The 16,237-nt window shown below is 42.6% G+C and overlaps 1 protein-coding gene across 5 annotated transcripts in view; it reads right to left on the bottom strand.

Moving 5' to 3' along the window:
* NPTN (neuroplastin) overlaps nt 1–16,237 on the bottom strand; it is a 74,359-nt gene that overhangs the window by 28,162 nt on the left and 29,960 nt on the right. For 3 of the 5 annotated variants that reach the window (XR_009209566.1, XM_032176155.3, XM_032176154.2), the window contains exons 2-3: nt 8,840–9,187; nt 3,782–3,953 (exon numbers count right to left, since the gene is read on the bottom strand). Coding sequence is in view for 4 of the 5 variants with exons in the window: in XM_032176155.3 (XP_032032046.1) it covers nt 3,782–3,953; nt 8,840–9,187 (520 nt within the window). In the remaining variant the exon portion in view is untranslated. The remainder of the gene's footprint in view (nt 1–3,781; nt 3,954–8,839; nt 9,188–16,237) is intronic. The other 2 variants (XM_032176157.2, XM_032176158.2) reach the window with 1 other exon arrangement.

Below are 16,237 nucleotides of genomic sequence, written 5' to 3'. Positions count from 1 at the left end.
TGACAGAGCAAGACTCTGTCTCAGAAAAACAAAAACAAAAACAAAAACAAAAATCACTAAAAACCTCTTGTTCACCTGGTGGTTCCAGTCAAACAAGAGAAACAAACAAACAAAAACAAACAAAAAGCACACGCTTTCTGAGCTTCTCCAAAGACCTTGTTTTGGTAGTTCTGTTCTTCCTACCTTGTCTTTTAGTAGCATGCTTTTCCACAAGTCTACTCGCTAACAGGACCCAGGCATAGTTTAAAGAAAGAGAAAAAAATCTGCCATCAGAGCATCAGCCACAGACATGCAGCAAAAAGTCTTGTGATAAACCCCAGGGACCTACATGATCTGGCCCCTATCTATATCCCTAGCTCCATCCCATGCCACTGTCCAGCTCTTCTGGTCTCTCTTCAGTTTTTCAATGCACCAAGCTTGTTCCCACCTCAAAACCTCCACACAAGATGTTCCTTTACAGAGAATGCTCTTCTCATCACTCTTAAGTCTACCTAACTCCTTTTCCATCAGGTCTTGGCTTACATGTCAGTTTATTCCAGCCCCAATCTAAATGTCATCCCCTTCCACAACATTCTCTCTCACACTACTCTGTGCTTCTTCACAATACTTATCATGTGTCTGATTATATATTTATGTGATTACTTGATTAATGTCCGACTTCCCAACAGACCAAGTTCTATGTGGATAGGCACTGTTTATTCAACATACTATCCCATACCGAGCACCTAGCCTGGTGCCTGGAATATGGCAGGGGAATGAATAAATGAATGAATTACTGAGTGAACACAAACCAGAGTGAGTATCTGTGCACAGATTCAGATCAAGTTAAGCAGAGTGACAGGAAGGGCTGTAAGAAGAGTGTATGGGTCAGGCATGGTGGCTCACACCTGTAATCCCAGCACTTTGGGAGGCTGAGGTGGGTGGACTGCTTGAGCCCAGGAGTTTGAGATCAGCCTGGGAAACATGGCGAAATGCTGTCTCTACAAGAAATAAAAAAATTAGCTGGGCAAGGTGGTGCGTGTATAGTCCTAGCTACTCAGGAGGCTAAGAGGTGGGAGGATCACTTGAACCTGGGAGGTCAAGGCTGCAGTGAGCCATGATCATGCCACTGCACTCCAGCCTGGGTGACAGAGTAAGACCCTGTTGCGAAAAAAAAGAAAAAAAGAAATAGTAGTATATATGGCCAGAACAGCACTTCATCTCAATCACACACGGTGATCCCAAACAAGCCTCCTTGCCCCCGAGGGTCAACTACACATCAACTCAGTACACTCTGGCCTACAGGCACATACACCAAACACATGCCGAAAGGTCAGTGAGTAATTACAGAAAGAAGAAAAACATCAGCCTCCAGATCAGAGGATAAATATTTATATAGGGCTGAGCTCTAGCTTTTTTGCTTAGCGGTTAAAATATGATACTTGTGATGGTCAAATCTCTACTGCACTATTTAATGTCTAAGAAAGACTCCTAAACTCGACCACTCTGGCCTAATGCATTTATCCATCTTATATTGCTCATTCCAAAAAGGAAACACAGGTTAAGAGACTATGGACGAGGAGAGACATAGCCTATCCCCAGGGCTGTCTCAAGATATCCACATGGCAGCACAATATTCTGTGAGAAGCAGTCAAGGTGTCTTCTCAATGTGACACCATGCCTCTTCTTAAATCAGTATGTTCCCAATTGGAAAACAGACAAGTCAGCTGCTCTTATCAACAAGTGTTCCAGAGTTTCAGGAAGGAGCAGCAGCTCTTTCTTCAGGGCTTAAATTGAAGTTCTTTGAGTCTAAGCCCTGAAGAAAGAGCTGCTGTTCCTTCCTCAAACTCAGCCCTGAACTTAAGACTGAAGTTCTTAGATTTCTAAGTTCTTTGGGAAATACTTGGGAAGATAACTCCCACATGAGTCCATGTCTATAGGCTCAAAATCTCCCCACACCATTCCCTTGGACTAGTTATTAGGAAGAAATTAAAGCAAAGGGATAATGTCCCCTACAGGCTGGGCAGAAGCAGGGTTCTGAAATCGGCTCTTCAGGCTGACTTATTAGGTAGCCCAAGGAACTCATCAGTTGTTATTTCATGAAATGTAGAATCCCTGAAAAACTCTAGAGATACACAACACCCTTGGAGAGCTTCAAATAAGCTGAGGGGAAAAAAAAAGAGAAGAAGCATTTTATAAAGTCAGGCTGAAGCTTCATGAAGTTAAAGCTCAACGATTTGCAGGCAATAGTACAAGACCCAAGAGAAACATGATTGGATGTCTGCTATCTTAAAGGAGGTATTATAAAAAACAAGTCTAAGGCTGGACGCAGTGGCTCACGCCTGTAATTCCAGCACTTTGGGAGGCCAAGGTGGGGAGATTGCTTGCACTCGGGAGTTCAAGACCAGCCTGGGCAACATGGCGAAACCCAGTCTCTACAAAAAATACAAAAAAAAAATTACCCGGGTGTGGTGGTGTGCACCTGTGGTCCCAGCTACTGGGGAGGATGGCTTGAGCCCGGGAGGCAGAGGTTGCAGTGAGCTGAGACCGCACTACTGCACTCCAGCCTGGGAGGCGGAGCCAGACCCTGTCTCAATAAAATAAAATAACAACAAAAAATCAAGTCTGTAAAACTAATGGACAGAACAAGAAAAAAATGCTTTTCATTCCACCTAACAACTTTATTTGATTAATCCTTTCCAAACTATGAGGAAAATCGCTGAGGCTAAATTTCTAATTTTTTTTTTATCAGAAGAAACTACAGTGGAGATAAGTTAACTACCTTGCCACTAAGTGGATGGCATAGCAGGGAAAATAAAAACAATTCTAGAAAAATTTCTAGAAAATCAGAAGACCTGGAACCTAGCCTTGGTTCTAGAACTTACTAAAATACAGTATTTGGCCTTAAAGCAGCCAAGAGTCACTCTTCAAGTCCTAGTTTCCCTGCTTGGGAAAAAAGGAGGATCCACAAACTCATTTGGATCAACTAAATAAGGGATGTGAAAAGATCTCAATGCTGCAATATCCTGCAGAATGCCCTTGCTATCACTGGATACACAGGCTTTCCTGGTCTCACTTCAGTGCTCCCTTTCTTTGCACTGCATTAACCTTCTAAGCAGGATTAGCTGATTCTTTTCCAGACAGTCTTCAACCAGGAACAAACCATTCCGCAAGGTGGGGTGCCATGTGTTCTAGATATTCCAAAAAGCACCAAATATTTGGGTGCTGGGTAACTCTAGCCAGCAAATATCCTTCTTTTTTCAAAGGATATTTCCAGGCTACCATCCTCAATCCAGATCATTCAAGAGCCCTGCATCTGCTGGTCCTTATCAGGTTACAATGATGTTACACACTCCTAAAAGGGAATTCACTAGGAAATCTACCCAGTGGAAAGATGGCTTAGGGAGATGTCTTGCTCTACAGTCACAAAGCAGACTTCAATCTGTTTCTTCAAACCTAACTTCAATCTGACTGGATTAGGTCAAGAGACTACATTCTAAGTGTGACTCTCCCATTGACTAGCATTGTTACCCTGAAAAAATCACTACTTCATGGCCTCAGTTTCTCTATGATTATAGTGAGGGGATCATCTATGGTTCTCTAATCTGGCTGCTCATTAGACTCCTTTGAGAATCTTTTCTAGACTACTGGGCCTTACCTGAGATATACTGGATTGGACTCTCAAAGGGAGAACCAAGTATATCTCATGTCCCTCCTGCATGGCACAACTATGGATTATGAATGTCAAGTAAGCTCAGCCACACTCCCTCCCACCTTCCCAGGAGCTGCCCACCCCTCTCACCTGTACTCCATGTTGCTGGCATTCTTACGAGTGGCACTCAGTTCCACCCCATTCTTTGTCCAGTAGCTGTATGTAAGGGTGTGAGAGCTGGAGGTGAGGTTACACTGCAGGGTGACAGGCAGAACAGGGCTGTCTCGAATAATGACCTCTTCACTGGTGACAATCCTTGGCTCTGTAATAAGAATGCACAATGATAGGGGGCAATAGCCTTCCATCCTCTGTAGCCCTGGCCTGAGAGTTGGATGGGGTAGGAGGGGGGGAAACTAGAAAAAGAGGGAGGGCAGACAGGACCACATGAGGAATTTCACTTTACCACTTTGGAGGAAGTCAAGAAAGGAAAAACAATGATTATAAGCAAATGACCACTAGCGCAGACAACAGCCTGAAGACCAGTTGGCCTAGACGTGAAAGAATGGGAGTATTACAGGTGCTTGTACTGGTAACAATCCACTTACGCTTTTGAATACCACCTTTTTATAAGAACCACCAAACAATTCAGCTTCAATTAGAAAACCAGGCTCCACCTTGCCATTCTGAAGACAAAGGCCATATCATTTATATACCTATTATAATAAACTCCCTATTGTACCACTGGGCCTTGGAACAGTAATAATTACATAATACATGTATAGCTTTCCCCACATTTAAATGTTAAACCTATGGCAAACCATAGGCCATTATTTATGCAGAAAAAGACATTGTGGATTCTAAAAGCAAACTTCCTATTGGAAGTCACTTGCATTTTCCAAATTTTGTGGAGGCAAAATTCTTGAGAAAGCATCATCAGTTCCTCCTCTCCAGCCATATCTATTCCCAAAACAAGTTGTTGTTTTCAGAATTGCACTTTAAAACACATTCCATTCTGAGAAAATATAACTAGAGTGCAATATTGTGTTGGTATTATGGGCTCCTAGAATTTTAGAAAGGCCCTTAGAGTTCATTGAATCCCACTTTTTTTTTTTGGAGCTGGAAAAGTGAAATGATTTGTGCAAGGCCGTAAGTATTACTAATGGCAAAGCTGGGCCTAGAAGACATATCTGACTGAATTCTCTATCCTTGCCACCCAGCCCCAAGACCACCCCCACCACCTTGTGTCCTGGGCAAGGTATATATACTTCACCTTCTGGTTCTATTCTGCGCTTAGATAACCTGGGATCACTAGCTTATCTACAAAAATAACCTACTTGAGTCAAATATTATAATACATTGAACAGAAATGTTTAAAGTCACTCTATATTATTCCTGGAAGCTTCATCTTTAAAGCACTTTGAAATCTATCACTGTATTCAAGTCAAGACATTTCTATGTTTGTTGTCTTTTGTTAATGTGCTTTGTCTTTATTGTTTCCCCAGGCTTAGTTTTCTCTACTTTTGATCAAACATTTCCAAGTGAAGTCTACACTAACCATCTTTTCCCAACCACAATAAGAGGTATTTGCTGTTTGTTTTCCAATTCCCTCTCAGAAACCCTTGACTGACTTCCCATTTCCCTGTGTCTAGCCACTTCCTATCTACAGCTTTGCAGCAGCTCCCCTCACCATTTTATACAGTATTGTGCTGAGCCTTAACTTGAGGAAAGAACTCTCTCCCTCCATGGGAACTAAGTTGCTTGCTGTTCAGGGAGGGGGAAAGCATGGGGAAGTCGTGGGATACTTGGGAAATGTAATGTCTTAAGGACCTCCTAACCGATGTAACATTTCTGACTTGTAGAGTTAATGTCTTTGAAGAAACTTGTAATAATGCAAAACCTTAAGTTTGCTCAATTAACAAATTAGTTCTATTTTCCAACTCTGGCAAAAGGATAACGGTTATCTTCCATTCAGCACTGGTCCTTATCAGTAACATCAAAAACAGGGTCTCTATGTACAGATAATGGAGGCATAGCAGCCACTAAGACAGAAGCAGATGCATGTAAACACGTTAGCGCAGTGGTGTCCCATGGTTTCCAAGACACACTGGACAGAAGCCAAATCCCTGGGCCTTAAGAAGTCGAGCAGAATGGCTGCAAACCCTGCAATGGAAGGCGCACACACACCATCAGCAGAAAGCATCACGATTCCAAGAAAAATCAAAACCAAGCAAAAACAAAAGAGAAAAAGATAGAACCAGTACTCCACAGAAGAGAAATTAAAAAAATATAAAGGCAACATTAAAACCCAAAAACACTTTTAGATTTTTACTGAATTTTTATTATCGAATTTCATTTTCTGTCCCACTTGGGACTCTCCTTCTGGCTATTCCTCTCAGACTGCACTGAGAAAGGGTAAACTCTGAGAATGAGGCCAAGAGCTTCCAGATGTTTAAATACAAGGAGGCCAAAGTAAACGCTACTCTTACCTGTGGCGATGCAAATGACCACTGCAGCTCAGGGAGATTAAGAAGTTGATGAAAGCAACCTGGTAGATTTTCTGCCAAGAATTCTTGGAAGGCAAAGGAAAGCACTTTTTCCCTTAAGTGTTAAAGATCCAGGAGAGAGTCAGCTGGGAGCAAGTGGATAATTTAAATAGGTTTAAATATGATTCTGCACCATAGGAGGGTTGTGGGGTAGGGTAACCTGCCTCCTGTGATTGCTGTATATGAAAAACAGTGCTACACCAAGTTCCTTGGCCATGGTGCGTCATCTGCATTCTGCACCAGGATGAAGGTGGGGCTTTTATTTTTGTGGCCAAGCGCTGCCCAAAGTCCAAGAGAGATGAACATTTAGGAGAAGCTCAAATGTGTTTACCTGCCACTGATGTCTATTTAAAAGCAGTGGATAGGAGACCCTTACCCCAGCCATCATGCGTATATAAAGAACATGCTATGGCCAGAGAGATACCTAAAAACTGGGCACACTTCTCTTCCTGCCTTACATACTAAATGAGCTTTGGGGAAAGTACTACCAGGAGGTCATTCTTAGAACACCTGACGTCCCCACAGAGCAATGTCTTTTGGGACGCTGAGACCATAAAACAGTCCAATTAGAGTTGGATCCAGGGTGTTTAAAAAAAAAAAAAAAAAAAAAAAAAGCAGCAGCAGCAACAGCAACAACAACCTCCTGGCTCTCCAAAACAGCTAACTCGGGTTAACTGACTGATGGGGAAGTCTGAAGAGAGTCTAGCCAGGATTTGGATTTGGTTCAACCACATGCAGACAATTCTAAGTAAACTGGGGGAATGCTATGTATTCTCGGGATTGGTAGGTAGGTACCCCAAAGCCTCATCTTTTTCTAGCCCCTTGGCATGGCCATTCTAGCTATGAGTCAGGCTCTTGGAAGTATAAGTGCAAATGCCCAGCCCAGCCCATACCTGTAAACTTCCACAGACCTTTGTGGCCATGTAGGTAATTCTGCTTTTATAAGGAAAGGAGCAAGGGGGCAGGAGAAGGAGGCGTGCAGGGGAAAAATATTGTTAAAAAAAAATCACTGGGTTAATGTTCCCCATTTTCACATAGACAAGGTTTTCTTTTCCTCTTTCCAGAAGCAGGTTCTCTGATTCAACAGTGCCAACTGCAGCAGCCTCTCCTACCACTGCCCTACAAAGGAGTCTTTTCTTACCCATAGGATCTTCAAGTGGCTACAAAGAACACACACTAATTTGCTATTTTCCATGTAAGTATATAGATTCAAGGCCCATGTCTTACTACTTTATGTATTACCAAATTCCTCATCAAAGTAAGATTTTACTATTCTTACTTTCTCTAGATCAATCAGCTCTTTAAGCTAGAACTGGCTATAGATCTCTCATTGTGTCCTCAAAGAGAAGGTGAAAAACCCAGAGGATCTTTCCAAAAGTGAATGTCCCCTCAATTGTAACCAGGTTTGATGTGGGGCCAGAACTCTTCTTGGCCAGGAACGTTGGTTCTGTGGTGGCTTCTCCCTCCCTCTGCTTCCCAACATAAGGTAGCAAGTCACTTTCAAGAAAAAAAGAGAAGTGGCCACAAAAGTCTCGGTGGCACATGTCTCACACATACCTGCTACAAGGAGAGGATTCTGAGCCAGCTGGTCAGCTCACCCCATCACTATGAGAAACCAAGTTGGAAGTTAGTTTCCTCTTTTTTCAAGACACAAAGAAAAGGCCAGTGTGAGTGGTCCCCACACTATGTCTGGAGTTCCCATCCTCTGGGATAAGGCACACTGTGCCAACAGCTACTCATCAGAGTCAAACCATGAACAGGAATCAACTGCAACTCTGACTTCCAGACAGTGTGATGGGCTAAAAAAAATAGTAATTTGCAGCTTAGTGTCACCTGGCTCCTAACAGCAAAACATAAGAAGGAAGTCCCAGGCTGCTGCTTTTAAAGAGGAGACTAATTAGCAGGCCCAGTGAGGAGTACACTGCTGCAGTAGAGGGCTGTTATCAGAGAAGCACATGCCACGGTTTTAGAAAAGAAAAAGAGCTGAACTATGAAAATATCCAAGCTTACATGCCACCCAACAACCAAAACACACCACCACACTGCACCCATGGCAACATTCCCATCACAACAAGATGACACCAAGTCACAGTTAAGGGAAGAGGCTGGGCAGACACAAACTTAAAACCATAGAGGTGAAGGCAGCTACTTAGCTTCAAACAGAAGAACAGAAGAAATAAAAAGTAGTTAGACTGGGGAGAGAAACAAAAATGGAAAGGCACCAGAGAAGAAATCAGCAAAAGTATAGCAGGAAACCTACTACAGAATCAAAGGGGAGGGAAAACCATTTCAACACTACCCTCCTTGGACTGCCTGGTTTTATGAGTTTTAATTTAAGCTTCCCAGTTCTCCCTCCCCAACTCTTCCCAACACAGATGATTTTGGACAGTCACAGATTTCCTCAAGTTCTTTGTTCCTGAGAAGAAACACAGAGAAGGGTTGGGGGATAAGGGAGGCAGAGAGAACGGCAAAGAAAAGAAGAAAAAAAGTTGCCACAGATGTTTTCATACACTACAACCAGAAGGGTCATGGGATTGAAAAAAAAACGAAGACAAGGGGTGGGGTGAGTAATCATACTGGGGAAGAGGGAAAGGATGCAGAAGGGAAGGGTCATTGGGCCACCTCTAATGACTACAGTACTACTACTGTAGGGTGCTGGACTCACTCTGAAGGACGCTTATGGTGGCCTGGGCTCGAATCCATGTTATGGAGGGGTTTTGCCTCAAGTCATTCCTCTTGGGGTCGTTGCTGGCCCTGCACTCGTAAGTCCCAGAGTCCTCCAAGGTGAGCCGGGTTATTCTCAGCACACTCACGCCGTTTGACCCGTAGGCGGTGTTTACGGTGACACGGCGCTTCCGAGCACCGTCCCACAGCTGTCTGAAAGACTCTGCCCGGTTGACTTCTGCGTACCACCACTGGATCTCTGGCGTGGGGCTCCCGACCACGTCACAGTACAGCTCAAAGGCGTCCCCCGTGAGCTTAGTTTCTGACATGGGCGACTTGACAAACCCAGCTAGAGGGAGGGGGAGCAGGAATGCAGTGACAGGCCAATCAGAAAAAAAAAGAATCAACAGGTGTTAATAGTAATTTAAAGAAAAGAAAAGAAAAAAGCAAATGAGTTGCAAAGAACAAAAAAGGATTCATTTTTAAACTATAAAGAGACAGTACAGCAATTCATACAAGCTTTTAGAAGAAGAACCACACCCTGGGAAGCTTATGAAGCAAAGGCAGGCTAATTACAAGCTGGGGCAGCCCAGGTGCTGGCCAGGCAGAAGCAAGCCCACTGGAAAGCATTTTAGCAATGGGCCCAGCTGGTAGGAATGAGAAAGCCTCAGGTCTTGGGAAGAGCCTCTTTCCTTAGAACACAAACCACGTATTACCTTTTTAAACTCAGGCAAGTGATGAAAGATAACCAGAAGAGGCAGTAGTTTTATATGCCAAATCAGGATCTCTCTTTTGGATGGGTAAACGCTTTGTTAGAAATGCACTGTCTTTTGCAAGCCTCAACAAGAAGTATTAAATGACCTACTGGTGCCTTCTCTTGGGATTCAGAGTCCAAATTTCAACTGAAAGAGTAGCAAATTTCTCTCTCACACAGGATTCTATCCTGGGTTTGATTAGACTTTCTCCACCTCCTATTCTTCCCTGGGCCTATGGCAAACAAACAACCCAGTTGTTTAGGGTTAGGCAGCCTCTTCCTGAATGCAGACCCTCAGTCTCAGGAGAACAAGACAGTCTGTACTTCACACCACAGTGAGATATTAATACTTTGTGGGTCAGCTCAGAAGCGAGACCAACAATACCAGCAACCCAACTCATTGCCAGCAAATGGAGGGACTGTGCCCTCCATAACCCCATAGATCCATTACCTAGAAAAATCTGAAAAGCTATGGTATTTGACAGGCTCTATACAGTTGAATTGCCTGGCTTCTAGAAGCCAGCTCAGAAGAATGAGAAATGTACCCTGATGAATTAAACTAAACACTAGGGTGAAAGCCAGGCCTCAACCAACACTCTCAGGAACTGCCCAGGAACTAAAGTTGATGCCTACCTCCAATTGCCCATAATTTGCTTGAGGTTACACTTCCATAAGACAAGGTGGAAATGGTAGAAAGAGTTAAAAAAAAATCCAGGCTTAATTCAAAAACTTGGAGTTAGGTCCATAGGAAACAAAATCAGAGTGCAAGCATACTCTCTCTTACCCTTCCACCCCACCTAAGGTTCATTCAGCAGTTCTACTGATTCAGACAGTATCTGAAAGTATAAGGCAAGACACTAAAAGAGGGCATTCTGACTGGCTTCGAAACTTCCCCTGGGAGGCCTGCTGCATAAAGCCAAGCCAGCCCCTCTGCAGTGAGCAGGGTGAGGTCAGGATCTGCCAACATCAGATTAAGAACATTCTAGAGGAAAGGATGAAATAAATGGAACTGTTTTCCTACAGTCCAGAAGCCAAGGATGTAACAGGGCTAGCTGAAAATCGAGGTTACTAAGTGGAAAAATTCCTGTTTACATCCATAGCAGTATTTGCCTTTGGTGATAACCCCATACCATGGACTAAGAACATTAATGGAGGTACTATACTTACTCAAGTAGAGGCCAAGACCTCCAAATTCATACTAGTCTTTCAATTCCTGACATTTTCAGACTCTGGGGAGCACAGGAATGCAGTGATTAACAGGCTTAGACTAAACGTTCTGCCTTTAATATGCCATTTTAAACTACCTCTTCAGATCCAGCATGCATTCCTTGTAAGGAAATATCTACCAGAGGCCTCAAGAAGCCCAACAGATGTCATTCTCAGATGCAGGAGAAGCTTTAGAATTACAGAAAGGAGCCCCCAAGCCCCTGCATGAAGAGCTGAGCTCACTGCCAAATAAAGTGGTATCCAAGGAGCCATGTCTCAGTCTCACAAACTACCACCTGCCCACCTGTCAAAGTCAATGCCAGCTAATATAAACAAAGAAGTAAAGAAGGGCTGGGCGCGATGGCTCACACCTGTAATCCCAGCACTTTGGGAGGCTGAGGCGGAAGGATCACGAGGTCAGGAGTTCAAGACCAGCCTGGCCAGTATGGTGAAACCCCGTCTCTACTATAAATACAAAAATTAGCCGGGCGTGGTGGTGCTCACCCGTAGTCCCAGGTACTCGGCAGGCTAAGACAGAAGAATCACTTGAACCCAGGAGGCAGAGGTTGCAGTGAGCCAAGATTGTGCCACTGTACTCTGCCCTGGGCGACAGAGCGAGACTCCGTCAAAAAAAAAAAAAAAAAAAAGGAAGGAAGGAAGGAGGGGAGGGAGGGAGGGAAGGAGGAAGGGGAAGTAAAGGAAGCTGGTTTTATTTATTTTACTACTGGCTCAATCACCAGAGAAAACTGGGTATCAGTACATCCCTGAAATGCAGTAAATGTATTATTCTGTTTTAATCATATTCTTGACCATAAGTGGTAATCACAAATGGTCTTATCACATTATCTGTGAACTTGGGGAGTTACAGCCTCTCAAATGCTGTAATTATGTACTTGATTATGCCCTAGAACTGTTGGTGGATTTCTTTTTTACTTTTTCCCTTCTTCTGTATTGTACTTCAAAGCAGCCCTAGACTTAAGCCTGTTTATCAATCTGTTGACAATGCTAATGTAAATAAGATGCCTGAAAGTATCCTTTCAGCAAGAGTCCATCCAATTCCACCGTAACCCCAAGTCCTAATACCACACAATTCACAGGTAGCTGAGAAACAGTCTGACTATGATTCCCACTGCACACAGCTGGGCGAGTCACTCGGCCTGATCATGCCACCCTGGGCAAGACTTTCTGCTAAGAGGAAGGAATGCTGATCTGAGTCAGTTCAATTTTCTAACTGTATCAAGGAAAATGGGACCAAGACAAAAATGTTCTTTACATTAGTAAATTATACGATGTATATTTAAATGAACTTTTAAAACACAAGATAAAAAATCCTTTAAAATGCCAACAATGGACATTTTTCTGTGCTCTCTTTGAAGGCCATTATTGTTATTACCATTATTAGACATATAGGGTAACAGGTGACATTTTCTAAGTATGCATTATATGTTTAGGCAATGTGCTAAGCACTTTATTCATTATCATATTCAAAATTCATTTATTCATTATAAGTGCCATTATAATTTTCTTAAAGATGTGGAAACTAACATCCAAAAAAGTTAAATATTTTGCCCACAGTCACAAGCTAATAACAAGAGTCTGGCCTGGAATCCAAAGTGAAAGCATGGTCTCTTAACACTTACCACAACTGCGGTCAATGTGTCTCACTGGCCTGAAAAGGTTTTTGTAGTTACTTAAGTTAAAGATATGCTTTGTCACCACTTAGTTTAATAAATAAATTAATTAATAGTAATTCCTGGCCACAAAAAGCCAGGAATCTTTGACCGATTGTGCAACATACTATGATCACTAACTCCATAAAATTATAATCTTACTAGAGAATGGAGATAGAGAAGCACTGGGTCAAAAAGTTCTTAAAGCAACTGGGGGAGGGTGAACAGTGTGAAAAGATAAGATGATTCTGAGGCAAGACTGCCTCTAGTTCTGATGATTCCAATGCCCTGCTCTGGAGAAGGCTGGCTTCAGAGAAGGAAAGAATTTACAAGACACTGGAAAAACTTCTCTGATGCTGTAGTCAGGAGCCAAATTAATAAAGGGCAGCACCTGAAAGTTTTATGAAACTTCGCAGTTTGAAAGGTGCTTCCACATACATCACATCTCATTTCATTCACACGGTTCCACAAGGTTCATACATAGGGCAGGTGCGGAGACAGGTTCATGACTTGCCCAAGATCACTTAGGCAGTTAATCCTGAGTGGGGCTGGGACTAGAATGCAGGTCTTAGCTTAGTCTAGGGTTCTTTCCAATAAACTGTGCTGCCTCTAAACAAACTAAGGAATTCCTTGATAGCTGAACACTCATCAAAAACCATGAAAAGAGATCTATTCTGCCTCCAAACAGCATGGAAAAGAAAGAAAAGAAAAAGAGAAAAGAACCCTCTTTACAAAGTACTGTGAAATCACAATTAGCAAGGGAAAGTTATTAGCAACCATCCACCTCATTATCCATCCAAAATTAGCTTCAATTCAGGAAAAGAACTGGCTCTCAGCAGCAGCAGCAGGAGGTTCAGAGCCTGACTCACTGCCCTGCCTTTCGTTACTAAGGGCTTTCGAACAAATACGTACCTTCAACAAGAAAGCACACACTGCCTAAAGTTGGGAGGCCAACAGAAGCATCTGTTTGCTCTCTAGGTCAAGGGTCATCCAATATTTTGGAAAAACACTAAATTTTATAAGACAACCTCCCACCCCACCCTCTTCCCCACCATCATCTCCACCCACTATCTTAAGTGACTGGGCTCAGATCTGCAAGAGTTTTGGGAAAGTATTAATATCAGTGCATTCAGAGCAACAGTGATAAAGAGGGAAACTGAACAGTGGTTACTGGCTTTGAGGGCGGAAGAGACTAGAAGCTGGGTGGAGGGGGTAGCAGGCAGAGCATTAAAAATGGAGGCAGCAAACCCAAGAGAAGCATAATGTAAAATTGCATAACTGGGGATGGGGGATGGGAGGCAAAGATGACAGCTGGGACTAGCAGCCGGAGAAAAGGAGGAGCTCGCTGGCAGGAAAAACTAGATGTGTAGATATGTAGCAGAGGGTGAGAAGAAAAAGGGAACACAGAAGAGCAAGTTGAGCCCAATCCCAGGAAAACTGCTTTCATATATGCCCTAAGGAAGTAAAAAAAGCTAGCCTAGCCCTATATAGGAGAGACTATCATGATTTTTCACATTTACCTCCAGGGCAACCACAGAACAAGAAATCAGACTAACTTTCTCTCTCCCTCAGGACTACTGCCAAGGCCAGGCCTTTAAGTCTCGCCTGCTTTTGCCACCTTTTTAAAAAACAGCTGTTCCCTTCAAACCCCCTCTACCTCTAATTCCCTGTGGCTGGCTTATGCTGTTCTCTCCTTCATTCCTCGCAATAAAGAGAAAATGACAGCCAAGATCATAAGAGCGTTTCTCTCCTCTGTCTCTCTCTCTCTCACACACACACAAATTCAAATCATCTACCTCAAAATAAAGACTGGGCAAGACCCACTGACATCTAAACGTGAATACAGGAACTATGAGTATTTCAAATATCTAAAGGACCCTTAACTGCTGTGAGGCTGTCACAGACTTGAGCCTACACAAACTACTGCAGAGCCTGCCTATCCTTCCTGTTAATCAGGAAACAGATCATTCATCACTATTCCTTAACACCAAAGGCAAGTCAGAAATCTATATGCACTCATTCTGTGTGTACTGACCAAGGGTAAGGCAGGCTTGAAGCCCCGGGAGCAGTGGAAATGGGGTAACCTCATTCTCTGCAGCAGGAAGAGGTACCATGGATTAGTCTCATCTCTAGGTAGAGATGGCAGCAATTACAAAACATTTTCCAAATTCAAACCGGCTCCTTCCACAGCTACCTTGATCAGGTAGATATGACAAAAGTTTGGAAATTAAGATCATCCCCATCACTAGCTTCTAAACCAGGGTCCACCCTTTATTCTGAAATTATACCATTCAAAATGACCAAAGGCATCTATACCAGCCAGCCTTCTGCTTTGGAGAAATAGGGGAATCTAGTTTATGCCAAGAGAAACTACATAGTTTAGTGTTCAAATGCAGCAAACTCTAAAATCAGTTGTCTGGATTCACATAAGGCTCTGTCACTAACTGTATGACTGTAAGCAAGTGACCTAACCTCTCTGAGCTTCATCTCCCTAATCTGTAAAACGGGACTAATAATAGCAGCTACAACACAGGGTTATTGTGAGGATTATATGAGATAATATAGCTTAAAACAGTACCTGACACATAGTAAGCACTCAATAATGTTAGCTATTATTATATGTCTCCATAGAAATAAGTGCTAAACAGGCCATGGGCAGCAGCCTGCAGCACTGTTCCACAACAGGCTGGGAAGCAGAACTTCACATCCAAAATGAGCTTAACTTAAAATCCAAGTTCTTCAAGAAACAACAAAAAACTAACCTTAACCTTCCAAATAAAATGAGAACCAGAACAGAAATGTTAACTGCAGAAGAGAATGAAAAAGAAGAGAATTCTTCATTCCTTCCTATCTTTAGAGCAAACTAGAATGAACAGAGTGATAATAGCAGACACATGTATGTGGACTCAAGGAATTAGCAAGTGTTTTCAGAGTTATAAACCATTAAATCTAAGATATTATGAATAATCTGGAAAGTCCAAGAATAATAAGAATAAAGAGAGGCAGTACAAATTCTCCTTTTCAAAAAAAAATTCTTTTAAAGTAGAAAATAATCCTATCAATTATAAATCAGGCTGCTTAACAATATTTGGGAAGATACTGGATATTGAGCAGGCCAAACTGTTAATTTACAAAATATAAGATGTAGTTATGGAATTTGAGATCATGTCACATTTGCTTAATTTCAGCCTAAGAAAAGGTGTCAGGTTTTGAGTCAGCACCTCCACAACATAAATTCTCTTAACTTTAAGCAGTTTCTTCAAATGGGAATGATGCCACTTACTTTATAGGGTAGTTGTGAAAATCATGTTACATTATGTGTAAGAGTTCTGTAAACTATAAAGCTCTATGCAAATATTAAGTTACTTCAGGACAGACAAGAAATAAGCATTTGGTATGATGGATCTCCCTCAACAAAAACTTTCATTCAGTCCTGTTGCCAATTCCTATTGACAAGCTAAACAAGCATGATCTACCTAGATCTACAGGTTTAAAAAAAAGTCAATGACAAAAAAGAAAAAAAGTTAAAAGTGTGATTTAAAAAAAAAAACACGGGCCACTCACACCTGTAATCTCAGCACTTTGGGAGGCCAAGGTGGGCTGATCGCTTGAGTCCAAGAGCTCGAGACTGGCCTGGGTAACACGGCAAAAGCCTGTCTCTTCAAAAAAATTAGCCAGGTGTGGTGGTGCATGTCTATGATTCCAGCTACTCAGGAGGCTGAGGCAGGAGAATCACCTGAGTCCAGGAAGCTGAGGCTGCAGCATGCTG

The sequence above is a fragment of the Hylobates moloch genome, unplaced genomic scaffold (genome assembly GCF_009828535.3).
Source record: "Hylobates moloch isolate HMO894 unplaced genomic scaffold, HMol_V3 SCAFFOLD_14, whole genome shotgun sequence".
In the NCBI taxonomy this organism is placed as follows: domain Eukaryota; kingdom Metazoa; phylum Chordata; class Mammalia; order Primates; family Hylobatidae; genus Hylobates; species Hylobates moloch.
This window is presented reverse-complemented; position numbering and strand designations above follow the sequence as displayed.